This window comes from Fundulus heteroclitus, chromosome 1 (genome assembly GCF_011125445.2).
Source record: "Fundulus heteroclitus isolate FHET01 chromosome 1, MU-UCD_Fhet_4.1, whole genome shotgun sequence".
Classification (NCBI taxonomy): domain Eukaryota; kingdom Metazoa; phylum Chordata; class Actinopteri; order Cyprinodontiformes; family Fundulidae; genus Fundulus; species Fundulus heteroclitus.
This window is the reverse complement of record NC_046361.1, coordinates 42598366-42621346: the sequence shown is the minus strand read 5'-3', so window position 1 is coordinate 42621346 and position 22981 is coordinate 42598366. Positions and strand designations below refer to the sequence as shown.

General features: G+C 44.3%; 1 protein-coding gene across 2 annotated transcripts in view; it reads left to right on the top strand.

Moving 5' to 3' along the window:
- Positions 1-22981, top strand: part of LOC105922826 (cyclin-dependent kinase 16-like) — a 173266-nt gene that overhangs the window by 7798 nt on the left and 142487 nt on the right. The window contains exons 12-17 of one of the 2 annotated variants that reach the window (XM_036143413.1): positions 1109-1206; positions 1290-1395; positions 2704-2746; positions 2826-2916; positions 2991-3065; positions 15130-17321. In XM_036143413.1, coding sequence (XP_035999306.1) covers positions 1109-1206; positions 1290-1395; positions 2704-2746; positions 2826-2916; positions 2991-3065; positions 15130-15167 — 451 coding nt within the window. In that variant the 3' untranslated portion in view covers positions 15168-17321. Of the gene's footprint in view, positions 1-1108; positions 1207-1289; positions 1396-2703; positions 2747-2825; positions 2917-2990; positions 3066-15129; positions 17322-22981 lie in introns of those variants that run through there. The other variant, XM_036143416.1, reaches the window with a different exon arrangement.

Below are 22981 nucleotides of genomic sequence, written 5' to 3'. Positions count from 1 at the left end.
TATGTGCGCTACAGCATCGAATAACGAGGATTTCTCATGTTCAGGGGGGACTTAAAACGTTTAAAATGTCAAATGCCATATACTTTTATGTTATGTTCTAAAACTATCACGTACTGAGAAAGCCATGTGCTGAAATATTTTGCATTTCATTTAAATATATATATATATATATATATATATATATATATATATATATATATATATATATATATATATACATTTATAAATATATAAATAACAATACACAAAAACATATATTTACATATATGTATACATATATACATATACACATAGTTATATATACATGTATATTTATTTAATATGAATAACATGTAAAATATTTCAGCACCTAATTTCCTAGTAGTTGATAGTGTTAGTACATCCACTGACTGTTGAATTACCTGTGAAACGTTTTCACTTAGCCAGAAAACTGCTTGTTGTTGCAACCAAATTCTATGGGATTCTGTGAGAGTAGGGAGGAGCAAGATGGCGGCCAGTGACTTCAGTTTTTCAGGAAAATCAGCACTCCAGTGTATTATATAGTTCAGTGTGTGACACAGTGTACCGTAATGCTCCAAATAGCCACTGAGCAGAGCGGCCTCGTTGCTAACCAAAGTCGTACTCACACACTTTAACAAATTTAAGAGAACATTGTACCACATAAAATCATTCATTAAGCTCAACGGAGATCATAGATAAGGAGCACCATCAATTTTTGAGAAAATGTAAGGATTTTAAGTGAAAAATACGGTACGTCCTTCGAAGGTGCAGCCCTGAATTGAGACAGACCCACTATTAGGTTAACTGGTCTTCAGAAGCTGTTTTTATTATTAAGTCTTTGTCTCCATGGTGGTTCTGTTTCTCTCTGTGATGGACGCCTGTCCTCGGTGGACCCTGCCTCTGGTCCAGTTATAGCTAGACACAGGAAGTAGAACCCTTGTTACTCTGCAAGGATAAGAACATGGGTGGATCTAAAACTCTTTGTTTTGAACCTTTCTATCCACCAGGCTACTTAGAACGGTTCTAGCGTGAGGTTCTGTTTAGTCAGGAGGCGGTATTGTGGGCTCAGGAAGACTGTGACTCTGTGTGACCTCTGACCTTTCTGCAGGGGTGTTGGTTGTATCTTTTATGAGATGGTGACGGGTCGTCCTCTCTTTCCTGGCTCCACGGTAGAGGAGGAGCTTCACTTCATCTTTAAACTGCTGGGTATAAACCAATCAGCTCTGGTTTCAGCGTCACTGAGACCCAATCAGCTTATTGCTCACAGAAGTTGTTTGTTTTGTCTGAAGGTTCTCCAACAGAGCGGAGCTGGCCTGGAATCACGTCCAATGAAGAGTTTGTGGGTTTTAACTTTCCTCAGTACAGAGCAGAACGACTGAGCAACCACACCCCCAGGTACGCTCAATTTACCCCCCAGGTATGATTAATTAACCCCCAGGTATGCTTAATTTACCCAGGTATGCTTAATTTACCCCCCAGGTATGCTTAATTACCCCCCAGGTATGCTTAATTACCCCCCAGGTATGCTTAATTAGCCCCCAGGTATGCTTAATTAGCCCCCAGGTTTCCTCAATTACCCCCCAGGAATGCTTAATTACCCCCCAGGAATGCTTAATTACCCCCCAGGTATGCTTTATTACCCCCCAGGTACGCTTTATTACCCCCCAGGTACGCTTAATTTACCCCCCAGGTATGATTAATTAAACCCCAGGTACGCTTAATTACCCCAGGTACGCTTAATTACCCCCAGTTATGAATAATTAACCCCCAGGTATGCTTTATTAACCCCCAGGTACGCTTAATTTACCCCCCAGGTATGATTAATTAACCCCCAGGTATGATTAATTACCCCCAGGTACGCTTAAATACTTTCCAGGTACGCTTAGTTTACCCCCCAGGTACGCTTAATTACCCCCCAGGTATGCTTTATTACCCCCCAGGTACGCTTAATTACCCCCCAGGTATGATTAATTAACCCCCCAGGTACGCTTAATTAGCCCCCAGGTTTCCTCAATTACCCCCCAGGTACACTTAATTACCCCCCAGCTAAAACCTTTTGAATATCCTTTTTCAGCTTCAGATTTCTCCTCAGAGCTCGTTAGGTAGAAGTCTTTCAAACCAGGGTCCGTTCCTACAAATGTTTGATATAAACGCTGTAATAAAACTGTTCAGAGCTCATAATGCCGTCGGGGGAGCCGGCAGGGGAGGTGCACTCTCTACACAACCACATGGGGGCGCTCTAACCGTAATAGTAGCTGGTATGAACATGTCAAAGGTTGGCTAATGTTAAATTTTTCTAAAAGAGGCTTTTACATAGAATACACACCAGGTGTTGATGCCGACCCAAATAATCCACACAGGCATAGAAAGTGAAGCAGGTTCTCTGGAATGACTCACAGAACCAGGACTGAACCAACAAGCGACCCTCTGTCTCTCCACGGTGTTCACATCCTGCAGCTGGACTGACTCAACGCTCAGGTTTACTTTTTCCTCTTTGAAGCCTCCAGCTCTCTGAAGCTGCTGCAGACAGCAGATTTTTCTCCCTGTCTGCGTAAATTCATGCAGTAAAATATAAATTTGGTGCTGAGACACCCGGCTGCAGCCGATGGCCGGTTCAGAGACCCAACATGGCCGTCTGCTCTGCGTTCATATCATCATTAAAGCACCAACCTGCTGAATACCATCCCCTGTTTCTGTTTCCAGGCTCAGCAGTGAAGGAGTGGAGCTGCTGTCAAAGTTCCTGCAGGTCAGTGAACGCCTCACAGTGTTTCTATGGGATGACCCTGAACGCAGCTCTGATGAAGCTGTGTTCATTTAAACTTTAGTTCGAAGGGAAGAAGAGGATCTCTGCAGACGAGTCCATGAAACATTGTTACTTCAGTAACCTTGGAAAAAGAGTGATGTCACTTCCTGACAGTGAGTATGACCAGCATGTCTTCTCCTGTGTGTGATGTCACACTGATGTCACATGGTCACTCTGCACGTTTCAGCGGCGTCCATCTTCAGCCTGTCGGAGATTCAGCTGGAAAAGGAAAGCATGAGGCCGCCGGCAGCACCTGATCCAGGTAACCACCTGACACACCTGTCGAGCTGTTCTGAGGGTTGTTTCATAAAAGCCGAATTTAGAAATCCAGCATAAGAGATACAGCTAGTTACCAAGCTACTGTTTGTTTTTGTACATTAAATGGGATAGTTTAACTTCCAAGTCTAGGTCCTGGAGGAGCCCAACTTCATACTGGATGCTGTTGACAACAAAGATTCGTTTTAAGGGGGAAACAGATTATATTTAAATCAAGACTAAAATAAATAAATAAACACAGACAAATCTGCAAAAAAGAACAAGTGTAGTTATAAAACCTGTCAGTCCAACAAGAAAAATAACAATCCAAATATGTTCAAAAGTGAGTCCAAGACAGTTCATTCAAAGTCCGCAGTTCCTACCAACTTAATAGGCAGGGGTACTTCTTCATAAAAACGTTAATGTATCGATGGTAGCTCGCCATGTGAGATTCCACAGGAAATCTTTTCAGAAAAAATCTGACCTATAAAAGGTTAACAAAACATTTGGTTGTACAACACCAAAACTGTAATCAAATGATTGGTTTACCTTTAGCTGTAGCTTCAATTTTTGTTTCCAAAGGAAAACTCAACAATGAATTTGCTGAAGCAAAGATATGGCTCCATCTTAATTCAAAGCACTAAGATCATTAAACAGACCTTGGTTTTCAAAGTGTAAATGGGTCCAAATCTTGTTTCATCAAGTTTGAATTGACTTTGTAAAATTTTTTAAAGTTATTTTATGTTTAATAAATAACTCTGTTAAGTATTGTCTGGTGATAATCAGCTCTTAAGCTGATATCAGGACAATGGTTGAAAGGGATGAATTTGAGCACTAGCAATCTTTTTAACACCAAACTCTGCACACATATAGAATAAAGGAGGGACAACTTCTTCAAGTTCAAGAATTTAATAACAGAAATAAAATGAACATCCAGAGAACATCACTATAGAATGCTGTTTATCTGAATTAACACTATATTTCAATCAATAAATCCTCTCTACTAGGCTAGTGAAACTTAACTAAAACTACTAAGCAAAATGAAGATAAAAAGCAGCTAAGCTAAGGAACTATTTATATGCAAAAACAAAACAAAAGTGGTTGGTCATAATCAGAATAATTCAGCGAATCCTGGTTCACTGCGGAAATTACTGAAAGAACATGGAATGGAGTTAAATTATCTTAACTAATTTAGAACATTAAAGAACATGGAATGAGCTTAAATTAGCTTAACAAATTCAGAACAACATTTGGCATGTGTTTCAACCCATTCACAATGCAAATCCCGAGTTACACAAAACATTATTTGAGGAAATAAAATTTTAAAGAATGATTTGCTAAGGAAGATCATTACTTTAGGGACGCTCGATTTTATCAATCAATGCGATTATACCTCCAGAAGGAAGGGGTTGCTGCAGTGATCGGTCGCTACTCCTAAAGTTAAACAAAATGCCTTTAAATCGACATTAGTATTCTATATTAATGCGGTAATGACGCTCATAGCACTATCAAACGATAGCGGAGCGAAACGAACAAGCCTTATGCTTGAAATGGCTTTTGTTGAAAAACTAGCATTTTGGCTAGCGGATTTTCAGCACTGACTTTAAAACTTCGGCATTAGTTTTAGCCATAATGAGTGAGCTGGTTAACATAAACATTGATATACCATTAGTGTATGAAACCCCTGTGGAGATGACGTTTGTTATAACCATAAAAACACACTCGAATCATATCAGCAATGACCTGATACAGAATTTTAGCATGAGCTACGCCCCTTAGCTCTTTTTGTTTAAAAACACCATGTGAACGGATTACACAAACATTTCCAAATGAACCATTTACTCTCCCTGCTCATTTCTCTGCCCGACCTGTCGGGTCCTCGTGAGAGTTCGGTTCATTATGGCCATCCAAGGAAAGCAGCGGTCCAGTGAAAGCGTTGATCCTTTCAGCAGCGGGCTAGCCTGCGGCTCTGCGGCCTAGCAGCAGCAGACATGTGGTGGGGATCGGAGGCCTGAGCCGACATCCTCCATGCAGCCTCTGATCCCTCAGCTTGCCTGGTGAGGGAAGGTGACCGATCCGCCGTCTCGCGTCCACTTTCCTGCAACAGCTAACAAAAATAAACAAAAGCTGTTTCGGCATTCTTTACTCCTTGGTTGGTTGCACAGAAGTCAGCGTGCAACTTGGCTTCGGTCGGGTCGACGAATCTCCGAATTCAGTCGGGTCCTCTGCTCCGCAGATTACGGGAATTTCCCCCTTTTTTGCTCCATTGAAGCGAGGGCAGATGAGTGTCACAGAACGCCATGGAGCCCTACATGAGGCCTGCCTGGCTTGCTGGTCCAGGCCAGCCTCTCTCCCCTTCAGAATACTGAAGGGGTCTGAGAGGTGCAGTCTGAAGGGATCCTCTGTGGGGAGGGGTCTGGCTCAACAGCAGAGTCACCCCTGCTGCGTGGCTGTCTCTGCTTTGGATGTGAAATACCCTTGGTTCCTGTAAAACTTATTTAGCCTCCAATTCAATCTGAATTTTGTTAATGGCTTTGATGGCATAACAACTACACTAGGCTTGATTTAGTGTGATCAGAGCATCCTGGTTTTATCTGTTTAATGAAGCCCAACCCAGCCTCAGGAGGTTTGACTACTCAGGTAAATGCCCCCCCCACCCCCACCCCCACCCAGATGTTTGCTCTCAAACATCCGTGTCATAGTGTTAGCTTAACCTAACGGTCTAATTTCAGTTTAACAAGCCGTTACGCTGAAATGCTCTGGCAAGAACCTTCCCGGTTGGAGTTGTTGTTTGCTTATGCTAATTACCTCATTCAGCCTCCCAGGTATGTTCCATGTTATTCAGCCGGTTGTGAATGCAGTTCTGTAATTGAATAAATTCACATACCAGATTAAATGTGAGTTTTTAGTCTTGGATTGTGTGAAATAAATTTCTAAATAAATGTGACTTGTATTCCAAAAAAATCAGAAATTATTAATACAAATATTGTTTGGGTTTTAAGACATTAAAAATAAGAGTTCTATTTCATCCCGGATGACCGCCAGAGGCGGTGCTTTAAGCACTGAATGATCATTCTTGCGCATGCACAGGTCGAGTATTAATGACAACAAAGTCACCTGTGACCTGCCGGGGACCCACCTGACTATATAGAGCAGGGGTGTCCAGCTCCAGTCCTCGAGAGCCGGTGTCCTGAAACTGGCCCCACACACCTGAATCAAATAGCACAATTAGCTCCTCAGTATGCAGTCAGGTTCTTTAGAGTCCTGCTAATTAACTAATTATTTGACTCAGGCGTGTCAGACCAGGGACACATCTAAAGGTTGCAGGACACCGGCTCTCAAGGACTGGAGTTGGACACCCCTGCTCTATGTAGTCACGTGGCACTCGGCGTTCAATCCCTTCGTTCTTCTCGCGCGCAGGTCTGGTCGTGTGAAGCTGACTGCTTCTGTGTGTACCACATGCTAGCCTAGCTGCTTGTTGCTGGTAGCCCCGTGACCGGGTTTGGTCGGAGCTGCGCGTAAGTTTCGCCCTCCAGCGGCTGCACAAGCTGCTTTCACCTTACCAGATTTGCGGTCGCCGCGACATGAACTGGTAAGTTTTCTCAGCAGTAGTTTACTGCTCGCGTTGATTTACCACGGTAATTTTGTGGCTCTTTTTACTCACCAGTAGCGTTGCTGCTCGTGTTGAGTTCTCCTATAGTTGTCCCTCGGGGGAGTATATACGGGAGCCATGGATTCTGTGTCGATGACTGCTTGCCCGTCACCCCAGCGGGTGAACAGCGTATTGAGCATCCTCCCAGAATTGAGGCGTGGCATGGCACCACCTCTTGTGCGGTATCTTCGCCTTTTGGGCATGCTCACAGCCGCATCCGCCGTAGTGCCCTTGGGACTGCTGTCTGGCCCCTCCAGATGTGGTTGAACAGCTTCGGTCTGGACTCCACACGGAACACTCATCGTCTCAGACGACTTTGGGTGGGGCCTCAGTGTCTTCAGTCTCTGTCCCAGTGGAGGGTCAGGGCGTTTATGACGACAGGGGTCCCGCTCGGCTCCCTCCCGTGTCGTCGGGAAGTTGTGTTTACGGATGCATCCTCCACGGGCTGGGGTGCAACCTGGCGGGGCCAAATGGCACAAGGGACATGGTCCCAGCGGCAGTGCAGGGAACACATCAATGTCCTGGAATTACAGGCACACGACTGGCCCCGGACCCTCCTTTACGCCTTTCCACCGTTCAGCCTGCTTTTTTAGACTCTCCTAAGGGTACGCCAGGAAGGGCACAGGGTTCTGCTGGTAGCACCCCTCTGGCCAACGAGAACTTGGTTTCCTCTACTGTCATTAGTCATTACATGATTAAAATATAGGAAAATAAAACAGAATAAAAGCAAGTTGGAATAAAATGTAGAAACAAAAGAGAACATGGGAAAATAAAAATGCTGCTTCTCCATGTCTGGTTCTGGTTCTGGTTCTGCAGAGCAGGCTGGAGCCAGAAGACCTGAGTGGTCTGGATGGTTGATGCCCTGATAACAAGTCTGTGATGTATTTAGGTGCTAATTCAGGGATTTATAGACTAACAGAAGGATTTTAAAGTCTATTCTCTGAGATCCAGGGAGCCATGGAAGGACTTCAGAACCGGGTACATGTTCTCTACGTTCTTAGTCTTAGTGAGGACTTCAGAACCGGGTCCATGTTCTCTACATTGTTAGTCTAAGTGGAAGGAATTCAGAACCGGGTCCATGTTCTCTACGTTCTTAGTCTTAGTGAGGACTTCAGAACCGGGTCCATGTTCTCTATGTTCTTAGTCTTAGTGGAAGGACTTTAGAACCGGGTCCATGTTCTCTACGTTCTTAGTCTTAGTGAGGACTTCAGAACCGGGTCCATGTTCTCTATGTTCTTAGTCTTAGTGAGGACTTCAGAACCGGGTCCATGTTCTCTACGTTCTTAGTCTTAGTGGAAGGACTTCAGAACCGGGTCCATGTTCTCTACGTTCTTAGTCTTAGTGAGGACTTCAGAACCTGGTCCATGTTCTCTACGTTCTTAGTCTTAGTGAGGACTTCAGAACCGGGTCCATGTTCTCTACGTTCTTAGTCTTAGTGAGGACTTCAGAACCGGGTCCATGTTCTCTACGTTCTTAGTCTTAGTGAGGACTTCAGAACCGGGTCCATGTTCTCTACGTTCTTAGTCTTAGTGAGGACTTCAGAACCGGGTCCATGTTCTCTACGTTCTTAGTCTTAGTGAGGACTTCAGAACCGGGTCCATGTTCTCTACGTTCTTAGTCTTAGTGAGGACTTCAGAACCGGGTCCATGTTCTCTACGTTCTTAGTCTTAGTGAGGACTTCAGAACCGGGTCCATGTTCTCTACGTTCTTAGTCTTAGTGAGGACTTCAGAACCGGGTCCATGTTCTCTACGTTCTTAGTCTTAGTGAGGACTTCAGAACCGGGTCCATGTTCTCTACGTTCTTAGTCTTAGTGAGGACTTCAGAACCTGGTCCATGTTCTCTACCTTCTTAGTCTTAGTGAGGACTTCAGAACCGGGTCCATGTTCTCTACGTTCTTAGTCTTAGTGGAAGGACTTCAGAACCGGGTCCATGTTCTCTACGTTCTTAGTCTTAGTGAGGACTTCAGAACCGGGTCCATGTTCTCTACGTTCTTAGTCTTAGTGGAAGGACTTCAGAACCGGGTCCATGTTCTCTAGGTTCTTAGTCTTAGTGAGGACTTCAGAACCGGGTCCATGTTCTCTACGTTCTTAGTCTTAGTGGAAGGACTTCAGAACCGGGTCTATGTTCTCTACGTTCTTAGTCTCAGTGGAAGGACTTCAGAACCGGGTCCATGTTCTCTACGTTCTTAGTCTTAGTGGAAGGACTTCAGAACCGGGTCCATGTTCTCTACGTTCTTAGTCTTAGTGAGGACTTCAGAACCGGGTCCATGTTCTCTACGTTCTTGGTCTTAGTGAGGACTTCAGAACCGGGTCCATGTTCTCTACGTTCTTAGTCTCAGTGGAAGGACTTCAGAACCGGGTCCATGTTCTCTACGTTCTTAGTCTTAGTGAGGACTTCAGAACCGGGTCCATGTTCTCTACGTTCTTAGTCTTAGTGAGGACTTCAGAACCGGGTCCATGTTCTCTACGTTCTTAGTCTTAGTGGAAGGACTTTAGAACCGGGTCCATGTTCTCTACGTTCTTAGTCTTAGTGAGGACTTCAGAACCGGGTCCATGTTCTCTACGTTCTTAGTCTTAGTGAGGACTTCAGAACCGGGTCCATGTTCTCTACGTTCTTAGTCTTAGTGAGGACTTCAGAACCGGGTCCATGTTCTCTAGGTTCTTAGTCTTAGTGAGGACTTCAGAACCGGGTCCATGTTCTCTACGTTCTTAGTCTTAGTGGAAGGACTTCAGAACCGGGTCTATGTTCTCTACGTTCTTAGTCTCAGTGGAAGGACTTCAGAACCGGGTCCATGTTCTCTACGTTCTTAGTCTTAGTGAGGACTTCAGAACCGGGTCCATGTTCTCTACGTTCTTGGTCTTAGTGAGGACTTCAGAACCGGGTCCATGTTCTCTACGTTCTTAGTCTCAGTGGAAGGACTTCAGAACCGGGTCCATGTTCTCTACGTTCTTAGTCTTAGTGAGGACTTCAGAACCGGGTCCATGTTCTCTACGTTCTTAGTCTTAGTGAGGACTTCAGAACCGGGTCCATGTTCTCTACGTTCTTAGTCTTAGTGGAAGGACTTTAGAACCGGGTCCATGTTCTCTACGTTCTTAGTCTTAGTGAGGACTTCAGAACCGGGTCCATGTTCTCTACGTTCTTAGTCTTAGTGAGGACTTCAGAACCGGGTCCATGTTCTCTACGTTCTTAGTCTTAGTGAGGACTTCAGAACCGGGTCCATGTTCTCTACGTTCTTAGTCTTAGTGAGGACTTCAGAACCGGGTCCATGTTCTCTACGTTCTTAGTCTTGTTTTTATTCAGTTAAAGAACATTTAGTCTCCTCCTGCATTGATTTCTTCTATTTCCTCAGAGGCTGAACTGGTTCATAGTCACCTGGTGACATGGTGATGTAGAGCTGTGTGTCGTCTGCATAGTGATGGTAGCTGATGATGTTTATCATCTGAGCTAGAGGAGCATGTAGATCTAGAACAGGAGGAACCCAGGATGGAACCTTGGAGAACCCCACATGTGATTTTTGTCATCTCTGATGTAAAATTACCTGCTGACACTAAAAGTCCTTTAAGTAGGATTTAAACCAGTGGAGAGCTGCACCAGAGAGGCCGACCCAGTTCTCCAGGCGTTCTAACAGGATGGAGTGATCCACAGCATCAATGCTGCACTGAGGTCCATCAGAACCAGCACTGAGGTTCTGAGGTCCAACAGAACCAGCGCTGAGGTTCTGAGGTCCAACAGAACCAGCACTGAGGTTCAACAGAACCAGCACTGAGGTCCAATAGAACCAGCACTGAGGTCCACCAGAACCAGCACTGAGGTTCTGAGGTCCAACAGAACCAGCACTGAGGTTCTGAGGTCCACCAGAACCAGCTCTGAGGTTCTGAGGTCCAACAGAACCAGCACTGAGGTCCAATAGAACCAGCACTGAGGTTCTGAGGTCCACCAGAACCAGCACTGAGGTTCTGAGGTCCAATAGAACCAGCACTGAGGTTCTGAGGTCCAACAGAACCAGCACTGAGGTTCAACAGAACCAGCACTGAGGTCCAATAGAACCAGCACTGAGGTTCTGAGGTCCAACAGAACCAGCACTGAGGTCCAATAGAACCAGCACTGAGGTCCAATAGAACCAGCACTGAGGTTCTGAGGTCCACCAGAACCAGCACTGAGGTTCTGAGGTCCACCAGAACCAGCACTGAGGTTCTGAGGTCCACCAGAACCAGCACTGAGGTTCTGAGGTCCACCAGAACCAGCTCTGAGGTTCTGAGGTCCAACAGAACCAGCACTGAGGTCCAATAGAACCAGCACTGAGGTCCACCAGAACCAGCACTGAGGTTCTGAGGTCCAATAGAACCAGCACTGAGGTTCTGAGGTCCAACAGAACCAGCACTGAGGTCCAATAGAACCAGCACTGAGGTTCTGAGGTCCACCAGAACCAGCACTGAGGTTCTGAGGTCCAATAGAACCAGCACTGAGGTTCTGAGGTCCAACAGAACCAGCACTGAGGTCCAATAGAACCAGCACTGAGGTTCTGAGGTCCACCAGAACCAGCACTGAGGTCCAATAGAACCAGCACTGAGGTTCTGAGGTCCACCAGAACCAGCACTGAGGTCCACCAGAACCAGCACTGAGGTTCTGAGGTCCACCAGAACCAGCACTGAGGTTCTGAGGTCCAATAGAACCAGCACTGAGGTTCTGAGGTCCAACAGAACCAGCACTGAGGTCCAATAGAACCAGCACTGAGGTTCTGAGGTCCACCAGAACCAGCACTGAGGTCCAATAGAACCAGCACTGAGGTTCTGAGGTCCAACAGAACCAGCACTGAGGTCCAATAGAACCAGCACTGAGGTTCTGAGGTCCACCAGAACCAGCACTGAGGTCCACCAGAACCAGCACTGAGGTTCTGAGGTCCACCAGAACCAGCACTGAGGTCCACCAGAACCAGCACTGAGGTCCACCAGAACCAGCACTGAGGTTCTGAGGTCCAACAGAACCAGCACTGAGGTTCTGAGGTCCACCAGAACCAGCACTGAGGTTCTGAGGTCCAACAGAACCAGCACCATGATCAGGGCGGTCTCTGTACTGTGGTGAGGAAACCAGACTGGAGAACATCAAAGCTGCTGGTCGTAGTTAAGAAGGTGTTTAATTGTTGAAACTCAGCTTTTCCTATAATCTACTGATAAAGACGATGCTAACAAGTGGGCGGTCTTTGTGACCTGGTGCCGTAATAAAGGGCAGGACCCGGTGCAGTGTTCAGTCTCTGACACACTGACCTTCCTGCAGGAATTGCTGGATCAGGGGCGGTCTCCATCTACCTTAAAAGTATATGTAGCTGCCATTTCCTGTCGGCATGTCGGGCTGAATGGTTGCACAGTGGGCCGAGACAAGGACGTTGTGCTGTTTATGAGAGGTGCTCGGCGTTTGCATCCACCCAACCGCCCGGTGGCACCGGCATGGGACCTTTCTCTGGTGCTTGAGGCTCTTCCATCCCCCCCATTTGAGCCCCTGGCGTCAGCAGACCTCAAATGGCTCTCACTGAAGACAGCGTTCCTTTTGGCGATGGTCTCCGCAAAGCGTGTGGGTGAATTGCAGGCTCTGTCGATGGCCGAGCCCTGCTGCCGGTGGAATCCTGCAGCGTTTATTCCTAATGTGTTACTGGCGGCAGGCGGTAACCGGCCACTCCATCTTGCTCGGTTGGACACTGGATGCCCCTCCGAACCACTGTGCCCTGTTCGTGCCCTTGAGGCATATATCAATGTCACGGCATCCTTCCGAAAGACAAATAGCCTTTGTTTGCTACGCCGGCTCACGGAAAGGTCAGGCACTTTCTAAGCAGCGACTGGCACACTGGGTTGTGGATTTGATCTCCAAGGCTTACGCCTTGCAGGACCAGCCACTGCCAGCAGGAGTGTAGTGCCACTCTACAAGCAGGGATGGGCACAAATACATCAAAATGTATTTCCAAATAAAATACAAAATACCCACCTTAAAAATGTGTCAAAAATAAACTACAAAATACAGCAGCCAATACTTGTACACTATCTGGAAAAACATATGCTGACCCCTCATGTTAGACACCCCAATATAAACCTCTGCCCTGAGAAATGTTCAGTAGCTCAAGAAGCCCTTCCTTAAGTATACTTATTTACTTTATTGGTGGAATAGATTGCCCACTGTCAGTGACAATAACTCAAAGACAAACAATCCAAATAGGCCGTGGCTGTCAGGGGGCAACTTTCTTCCACTGGGAAAAGTTGCTACACATAGCAGTGATCTCAAAACACCAATGCACCAATGTAGGGTGACTATATAGAGTCATGTGGGTCCCCGGCAGGTCACAGGTGACTTTGTTGTCATTAGTACTCGACCTACGCATCCGCAAGAATGATCATTTAGTGCTTGAAACACCACCTCTGGCGGTCATCCGGGATTCATGGAACCGTAGTTACAGCAGTAACTTTCGTTCCTTTAGTGTCGCGCAATGGGGATATTCAGTTGTGACGGTGGCAAACACATGGAAAGTTAAACACAATTTCTAGTCATGAGAAAAAAGGAAGACTAGAAGAAAAAAAGCAAAACGGTCTAAGCTAAAGTTAATTCTAAAGAAACGCCAAGAGTAAACGATATGGGTAAATACCAGAGTAAATATTGACCAAAGGAAAAAGTTGACAGTGGAAAAAATTTAATCCAGCCTATAAACCTAAGACACGATGATAGAATATGAAGAAAACGCTTAATACATTATGCAATATGTATGGTTTGCAGCAGCATCCCAGCTAAGGTTTGTGAAAGTTATCTTAGCATTTGGGAACAGTGTAAACAATTAATGGTTGAATCAGAACCTGTGCAACAATTAGTATTATTTAAACCGATATTATGTCTGCTGGGAGCAGGCAAGATTATAGTCTGCAGCATAGACTCAGTTGAAATTACATTAATATAGGATTCCTGATATATGTAATGATATTACCTATTCATTGTAAAATATATCAAATAACATTGTTTTCTTTAACCCCCTAAACCTGCCTGGCCGGATCTCGGGCCAAGCAGAGCCACGCCTATTTTATCAGGCTTTAAAAGTAGGTCAGAAACAGTCAAGTTTTTTCTTTCCTAAATACCTCCAAGGAGGATGCTTTAATTTTATAAAACAAGTCCCTATTTTTTCCCCACAAATACAGGTTTACAGCATTTTAAGCACACAAAATGCCATTTAACTGTCTATCAAACATTGCTAACTTTCTCAGAAAAAGTCACCCCCACCACCCAACCCCCCTCCAAGGTTGGTAGTGTTAAAAACTAGAGTCCTACCTTTGACACACAGCTGTTAGTTTTGTAATGGACGTGCACAGGAGCTGACAAAACTCTCCCTCGCTGCTGCTGTGCCCACACAAGCACTTTCTAAAGAGCTGCAGCTGTGACTGATTACCAATGTTTTTTTCTCCTCTTTCAGTGTCTATCATTGTGCTGTGCACAATGTTACATGCTGATGAAAAACAGGGTAAATCTTAATACTAAAGGCTTTTTCATGTGCAAAAGGCATCCTAATATGGATATCAGCACTTTTATGTGACCTGCTGCCTTTTTATAAGGTAAAAAACACATTTGGTTTTGGCACGTTTGGATAAATTGAGCCAAAATCTGAGGTCCGCCTCTCACACTGCCCACTAAAACCTTTGTGAAACAAATATGCTTTAGCTGATTCAGTCCAGATTTGCTACAGCTATTGTCAAGATGTGGATCTGTAAAGTCAGAGGCTTTTCCTATATTTTTATGAGTTTTTATGTAATTTTGTTATGTTTATCTTGAAAATGTTTAGGCGAGGCTAAGCAAATTGGATTTTTCCTTAGTTTACTCGCCTATAAATCAGAAATAGAGACATTTGTAATTGTGGTTCTACTTGAAAAATATTCTTTAATGCCGTAGTGTCACACAAAACCTAAATTTATATTTAAAAAATCATAAATCTGGAGCTGTACTTAATTTATATCAGATATCTAATTTCAGGTGGAGATTGTTCCTAAAACCCACTAGTTTTAAGGGATTAACAGTTAAGTCACTGAGCCTTGTGTTTTGTATAGTATTACCTTTTGGGTCTGAGAGATTGAATATCAGTTCTGTGCACTTGAGGGGCGCTATGTTTGTTCTTAATGAATCAGCAGATAGTTGAATCCAGGCTTAATTCAGCCAGGATATCTGGAAAATTCCAGATTAACCCTCTATCGTGGTTTTGTGAAACAGCCCACTGGACAAGACACGTTTTAAGAACCTGTTCCGAGAATCAAGGTGGGTCACCAGGTAACCTCGGGTTCCTGGTGAGACGCATGGCGACAGGGCAGGTCTGAACTTCCTCTCAGGTGTTAAAAGAGGCGGAGCCACAGAAGCAGGTGTGTTTCAAGTTTCTGATCTGACACATTTTCTCTTCTCCAGCTAACAGTCCAACTAGGAGGCGGAGTCTGCTCTTCTGAGGTGTGAAGGAGGCGGAGTCACCTGAAACGGAACTAAGACAGGAAGTGACATTTTACTTTGAAGGAGTTCTGACTACTGATGGGAGACAGAGAAGACACTAAAGATTTCTGGAATGTGAAGAAAACATGTTTACAGATGCAATAATAAATCACAGCAGCTACCGACCAATCAGACGGCAGCATGTTTCAGAAATGAACCAATCAGGTTCCGTCTTCCATTTTACGTTGACGATTAAAATCTCAAACATGGTCGGCCTGGAACAGCAACGTAAACTCCTGCATCACCTGCAAAAGCACCTCCAGCTTATGACATCATAGTGATGATGTCACACCGCAGCAGCAGGCAGAACGTGGTCTGAAGACTGTTTAGGACAATAAGATCACATGACGGATACAGAGTTTACTCAATTTATGCTGAACATACAACCAGGCTGAGGGTGCACGATTTATCGGGTTTGACGTCGGTACCGGCCGATGTTGGGCTGGTTAGTATCGGTAAGTAAAACCGGGCCGCTATTAATAACCAGTGGTTTGGAAATGATGGTGAAATTAGTTTGTGTTGAACTGAAGCAGAGAAGCAATATCAGAGGTGTGGAAAATATATATAATCTATATATCATCAGTAAGTATTGATTATGAGCCTTAGCAGCAATCATAATATCGGGTATCAACAATGACCCAGAATGTCATTTCGGTGCACCCTGATGGTCATGACTAGGTTACAGATACAGGTGATCTGGCTGCAGGTGTTTCATGTTATTCTGATACATGTGAGAAATAAGCCATTTGGACTCTTATTGTGAAGGTTTTAAGCCGTTTCCTGCTCTGCATGTGTGTGTTGTGCACACATTATTGACTTAGGTGTAATAATGTTTGTGTTTTATGATATTTACAGTAAAACTGCAGCACTTGGCTGACGTTGAACCAAAAGTTGGTTTATTACAGGCTTATATCCACATATTGATGTGATTGATCAAGGGGGGGGGGGCTGTTCTCTGAGGTCTTCCTGCTTGGAGTTTGCATGTTCTCCTGGTCTAAGCGTGGGTTCTCTCCAGGTTCCTCCAGCAGTCCAATCAGAGCTCAGAGGAAACCGGAGGCTCTAATTGGCTGATTTGAATAACATCCAGAATCTGATGTTCTGGGAACAAACGAGGTTCTTCTGAGTCTGGTAGGATCCACACAGACCTGCAGTCGACACCTCAGGTCTCTCTGAGGTCTTTAAAGAATCTGATTACTTTATTCTCATCTTGAAGAGTTTAGATGGAAGTTGGAGCCTCACCTGTAGAGTTTAAGGTGTCAGTGGGCGGGGCTGTACAGGTATTCAGATGTATTCCTTTAGAGGCCTGTTGGTCGTATTTTATACTGTTGGCTGAGCTGCTGTTGGTCCTGAGGTGAATCTCTGACATGTAGATCAGGTTTAGTAATAGTGGAGAGCTCGTTAACTCCTAACGAGCTTTAGACTCATTAAAAACTGAAACTTGAACTGTCATGTTTGTGTTTGTGAGGCGAGGAACAAAGGGCCCAGAAAGCAACTCCTCTCTCTGCTGCAGGTCCCATCAGGCCAAGGCATGGATGTTTCAAAATAAAAGCATTCCATAAAAGTGAAGCTTTGCATTAAATTTAATTGATTTGTGTTGATTTCTATTATTTTGGTGTTTCTCTGCATGAGTTTGTTGAACCATGCAGCTGCTGGTTTGTTTCTGGACTCTGGTGCAGAATTAAAGGGAACCTCCTTTCAGCCACGTTCTCTCTGACTGTTGAATGTAACTCCAAGCTGCTGCTGTGCTTGGATGCCGAGGAAGAAGCACAGATTTTAATGATCTAATATCAGATGAACTCGCTTTTTCAGCAACGTGTCGAAAACAGGAAGGATGTTAAAGTGGTTCCAGATTCTGCTCCACACATTTTCTAAATTATTGTTGTTTTTGACATTAAACCAAAGTTCTCTGCAATATACTGAACTGCATGATGTTATTCTTCCACTAAACTTTCATGCTGGTAATTTTAGAAATCTTCCATTTGCTCAGAAAGCACTGAAGTGTTTGTTTTACTTGAATGAAAACAGGAAGTGGATGTTGTTCTTGTATTTATCTGTCTGTACTCTGGAAATATAAACCCAACTGAATATACATTAAAAGGTTTTATTTGTTATCAGTGTTGGTTGCTCATTAATGTCAGCAGGCTGCATGTTGTGGACAAAGTGTATGTTTGTCAGAGTTTTCTGAATCAGTTAATGAGATTGAAATGTAGAAGCAAAGACAAATTTATCTGTAAAGTATATTTCAGTACAAGGACAATGCAAAGTGCTTTACATGATTAAAACATAGCATAATAAAAACAGAATAAAAGCAAGTAGGAATAAAACATAGGAAAAATTAAACAAAAAACAGGAAATTGGAAACTAAAAGCAAATATTAGAAACATTTGAACTCCAAAGTTGAACTAATGATGTTTCAGTAAAATAGTTTAACTAGAACAGTCGAAGATAATCCTGAACAAATTAATTTTGGTTGTTTTTTCTCTCTTAACGTAGATGGCTTCCAGCCATCTACGTTAAGAGAGAAAAAACAACCTTAAACAGAGGAGGAGGCCTCGGGTTCCAACTCTCAAAAACTTACAACACAGCTATAGGATTAATTCCGGCTAATCATCACCTCAATTCTCACCTTCATTCAGGTGATCAAAACATCGTTCCTTTAAGCCAGGCCAATAACAACCCTAACGACTCCTCGTTACAGAGGAGTGGACCAGTTTCGGTCCAATCTGCATGTTGTCTGAGCCATTACAAGGCCTTTGTTTGGTAATGGTATAAAGCTTGATGCTCATCATTACTCCAGACTACTCAAGCTTCCTTGAGAGGAAGTGAAACATCTTCAACTACGGAAAACAAGTCCAGTTGCTTTGTTTTTTACCTTTTTTTGGAATGACCATGACCTGATGACTGAGAATCTTCACCAGTCTTAGTGGAAGGACTTCAGAACCGGGTCCATGTTCTCTACGTTCTTAGTCTTAGTGGAAGGACTTCAGAACCGGGTCCATGTTCTCTACGTTCTTAGTCTTAGTGGAAGGACTTCAGAACCGGGTCCATGTTCTCTATGTTCTTAGTCTTAGTGGAAGGACTTCAGAACTGGGTCCATGTTCTGTACGTTCTTAGTCTTAGTGGAAGGACTTCAGAACTGGGTCCATGTTCTCTATGTTCTTAGTCTTAGTGGAAGGACTTCAGAACCGGGTCCATGTTCTCTACGTTCTTAGTCTTAGTGAGGACTTCAGAACGATGTCCATGTTCTCTACGTTCTTAGTCTTAGTGGAAGGACTTCAGAACCGGGTCCATGTTCTCTACGTTCTTAGTCTTAGTGGAAGGACTTCAGAACCGGGTCCATGTTCTCTACGTTCTTAGTGTTAGTGGAAGGACTTCAGAACCGGGTCCATGTTCTCTACGTTCTTAGTCTTAGTGGAAGGACTTCAGAACCGGGTCCATGTTCTCTACGTTCTTAGTCTTAGTGGAAGGACTTCAGAACCGGGTCCATGTTCTCTATGTTCTTAGTCTTAGTGGAAGGACTTCAGAACTGGGTCCATGTTCTGTACGTTCTTAGTCTTAGTGGAAGGACTTCAGAACTGGGTCCATGTTCTCTATGTTCTTAGTCTTAGTGGAAGGACTTCAGAACCGGGTCCATGTTCTCTACGTTCTTAGTCTTAGTGAGGACTTCAGAACGATGTCCATGTTCTCTACGCTCTTAGTCTTAGTGGAAGGACTTCAGAACCGGGTCCATGTTCTCTACGTTCTTAGTCTTAGTGGAAGGACTTCAGAACCGGGTCCATGTTCTCTACGTTCTTAGTCTTAGTGAAAGGACTTCAGAACCGGGTCCATGTTCTCTACGTTCTTAGTCTTAGTGAGGACTTCAGAACGATGTCCATGTTCTCTACGTTCTTAGTCTTAGTGAGGACTTCAGAACCGGGTCCATGTTCTCTACGTTCTTAGTCTTAGTGGAAGGACTTCAGAACCGGGTCCATGTTCTCTACGTTCTTAGTCTTAGTGGAAGGACTTTAGAACCATGTCCATGTTCACTACGTTCTTAGTCTTAGTGGAAGGACTTCAGAACCGGGTCCATGTTCTCTACGTTCTTAGTCTTAGTGGAAGGACTTCAGAACTGGGTCCATGTTCTCTACATTGTTAGTCTTAGTGGAAGGACTTCAGAACCGGGTCCATGTTCTCTATGTTCTTAGTCTTAGTGGAAGGACTTCAGAACTGGGTCCATGTTCTCTACGTTCTTAGTCTTAGTGAGGACTTCAGAACCATGTCCATGTTCTCTACGTTCTTAGTCTTAGTGAGGACTTCAGAACCGGGTCCATGTTCTCTACGTTCTTAGTCTTAGTGGAAGGACTTTAGAACCGGGTCCATGTTCTCTACATTGTTAGTTTTAGTGGAAGGACTTCAGAACCGGGTCCATGTTCTCTACGTTCTTAGTCTTAGTGGAAGGACTTTAGAACCGGGTCCATGTTTTCTACATTCTTAGTCTTAGTGGAAGGACTTCAGAATCGGGTCCATGTTCTCTACGTTCTTAGTCTTAGTGAGGACTTCAGAACAGGGTCCATGTTCTCTATGTTCTTAGTCTTAGTGAGCACTTTAGAACCAGGTCCATGTTCTCTATGTTCTTAGTCTTAGTGAGGACTTCAGAACAGGGTCCATGTTCTCTATGTTCTTAGTCTTAGTGAGGACTTCAGAACCGGGTCCATGTTCTCTATGTTCTTAGTCTTAGTGAGGACTTCAGAACAGGGTCCATGTTCTCTATGTTCTTAGTCTTAGTGAGGACTTCAGAACCGGGTCCATGTTCTCTATGTTCTTAGTCTTAGTGAGGACTTCAGAACCGGGTCCAAGTTCTCTACGTTCTTAGTCTTAGTGAGGACTTCAGAACTGGGTCCATGTTCTCTACGTTCTTAGTCTTAGTGAGGACTTCAGAACCGGGTCCATGTTCACTACCTTCTTAGTCTTAGTGAGGACTTCAGAACAATGTCCATGTTCTCTACGTTCTTAGTCTTAGTGGAAGGACTTTAGAACCGGGTCCATGTTCTCTACGTTCTTAGTCTTAGTGAAAGGACTTTAGAACCGGGTCCATGTTCTCTACGTTCTTAGTGTTAGTGGAAGGACTTTAGAACCGGGTCCATGATCTCTACGTTCTCAGTCTTAGTGAGGACTTTAGAACCGGGTCCATGTTCTCTATGTTCTTAGTCTTAGTGAGGACTTCAGAAACGGGTCCATGTTCTCTACGTTCTTAGTCTTAGTGAGGACTTCAGAACCATGTCCATGTTCTCTACGCTCTTAGTGTTAGTGGAAGGACTTTAGAACCGGGTCCATGTTCTCTACATTCTTAGTCTTAGTGGAAGGACTTTAGAACCGGGTCCATGTTCTCTACGTTCTTAGTCTTAGTGGAAGGACTTTAGAACCGGGTCCATGTTCTCTACGTTTTTAGTCTTAGTGGAAGGACTTTAGAACCGGGTCCATGTTCTCTACGTTCTAAGTCTTAGTGGAAGGACTTTAGAACCGGGTCCATGTTCTCTACACTCTTAGTCTTAGTGGAAGGACTTCAGAACCGGGTCCATGTTCTCTACGTTCTTTGTCTTATTGAGCACTTCAGAACCGGGTCCATGTTCTCTACGTTCTCAGTCTTAGTGGAAGGACTTCAGAACCAGGTCCATGTTCTCTACGTTCTTAGTCTTAGTGAGGACTTCAGAACCGGGTCCATGATCTCTACGTTCTTAGTCTTAGTGGAAGGACTTCAGAACCGGGTCCATGTTCTCTATGTTCTTAGTCTTAGTGGAAGGACTTTAGAACCATGTCCATGTTCTCTACGTTCTTAGTCTTAGTGGAAGGACTTCAGAACCGGGTCCATGTTCTCTACGTTCTTAGTCTTAGTGAGGACTTCAGAACTGGGTCCATGTTCTCTACATTGTTAGTCTAAGTGGAAGGACTTCAGAACCGGGTCCATGTTCTCTACGTTCTTAGTCTTAGTGGAAGGACTTCAGAACCGGGTCCATGTTCTCTACGTTCTTAGTCTTAGTGAGGACTTCAGAACCATGTCCATGTTCTCTACGTTCTTAGTCTTAGTAGAAGGACTTAAGAAACCGGGTCCATGTTCTCTACGTTCTTAGTCTTAGTGGAAGGACTTCAGAACCGGGTCCTTTTTCTCTACGTTCTTAGTCTTAGTGGAAGGACTTCAGAACCGGATCCATGTTCTCTACGTTCTTAGTCTTAGTGGAAGGACTTCAGAACTGGGTCCATGTTCTGTACGTTCTTAGTCTTAGTGGAAGGACTTCAGAACTGGGTCCATGTTCTCTATGTTCTTAGTCTTAGTGGAAGGACTTCAGAACCGGGTCCATTTTCTCTACGTTCTTAGTCTTAGTGGAAGGACTTCAGAACCGGGTCCATGTTCTCTACGTTCTTAGTCTTAGTGGAAGGACTTCAGAACCGGGTCCATGTTCTCTATGTTCTTAGTCTTAGTGGAAGGACTTCAGAACTGGGTCCATGTTCTGTACGTTCTTAGTCTTAGTGGAAGGACTTCAGAACTGGGTCCATGTTCTCTATGTTCTTAGTCTTAGTGGAAGGACTTCAGAACCGGGTCCATGTTCTCTACGTTCTTAGTCTTAGTGAGGACTTCAGAACCATGTCCATGTTCTCTACGTTCTTAGTCTTAGTGGAAGGACTTCAGAACCGGGTCCATGTTCTCTACGTTCTTAGTCTTAGTGGAAGGACTTCAGAACCGGGTCCATGTTCTCTACGTTCTTAGTCTTAGTGGAAGGACTTCAGAACCGGGTCCATGTTCTCTACGTTCTTAGTCTTAGTGGAAGGACTTCAGAACCGGGTCCATGTTCTCTACGTTCTTAGTCTTAGTGGAAGGACTTCAGAACCGGGTCCATGTTCTCTATGTTCTTAGTCTTAGTGGAAGGACTTTAGAACTGGGTCCATGTTCTGTACGTTCTTAGTCTTAGTGGAAGGACTTCAGAACTGGGTCCATGTTCTCTATGTTCTTAGTCTTAGTGGAAGGACTTCAGAACCGGGTCCATGTTCTCTACGTTCTTAGTCTTAGTGAGGACTTCAGAACGATGTCCATGTTCTCTACGTTCTTAGTCTTAGTGGAAGGACTTCAGAACCGGGTCCATGTTCTCTACGTTCTTAGTCTTAGTGGAAGGACTTCAGAACCGGGTCCATGTTCTCTACGTTCTTAGTCTTAGTGAAAGGACTTCAGAACCGGGTCCATGTTCTCTACGTTCTTAGTCTTAGTGAGGACTTCAGAACGATGTCCATGTTCTCTACGTTCTTAGTCTTAGTGAGGACTTCAGAACCGGGTCCATGTTCTCTACGTTCTTAGTCTTAGTGGAAGGACTTCAGAACCGGGTCCATGTTCTCTACGTTCTTAGTCTTAGTGGAAGGACTTCAGAACCGGGTCCATGTTCTCTACGTTCTTAGTCTTAGTGGAAGGACTTCAGAACCGGGTCCATGTTCTCTACGTTCTTAGTCTTAGTGGAAGGACTTCAGAACCGGGTCCATGTTCTCTATGTTCTTAGTCTTAGTGGAAGGACTTCAGAACTGGGTCCATGTTCTGTACGTTCTTAGTCTTAGTGGAAGGACTTCAGAACTGGGTCCATGTTCTCTATGTTCTTAGTCTTAGTGGAAGGACTTCAGAACCGGGTCCATGTTCTCTACGTTCTTAGTCTTAGTGAGGACTTCAGAACGATGTCCATGTTCTCTACGTTCTTAGTCTTAGTGGAAGGACTTCAGAACCGGGTCCATGTTCTCTACGTTCTTAGTCTTAGTGGAA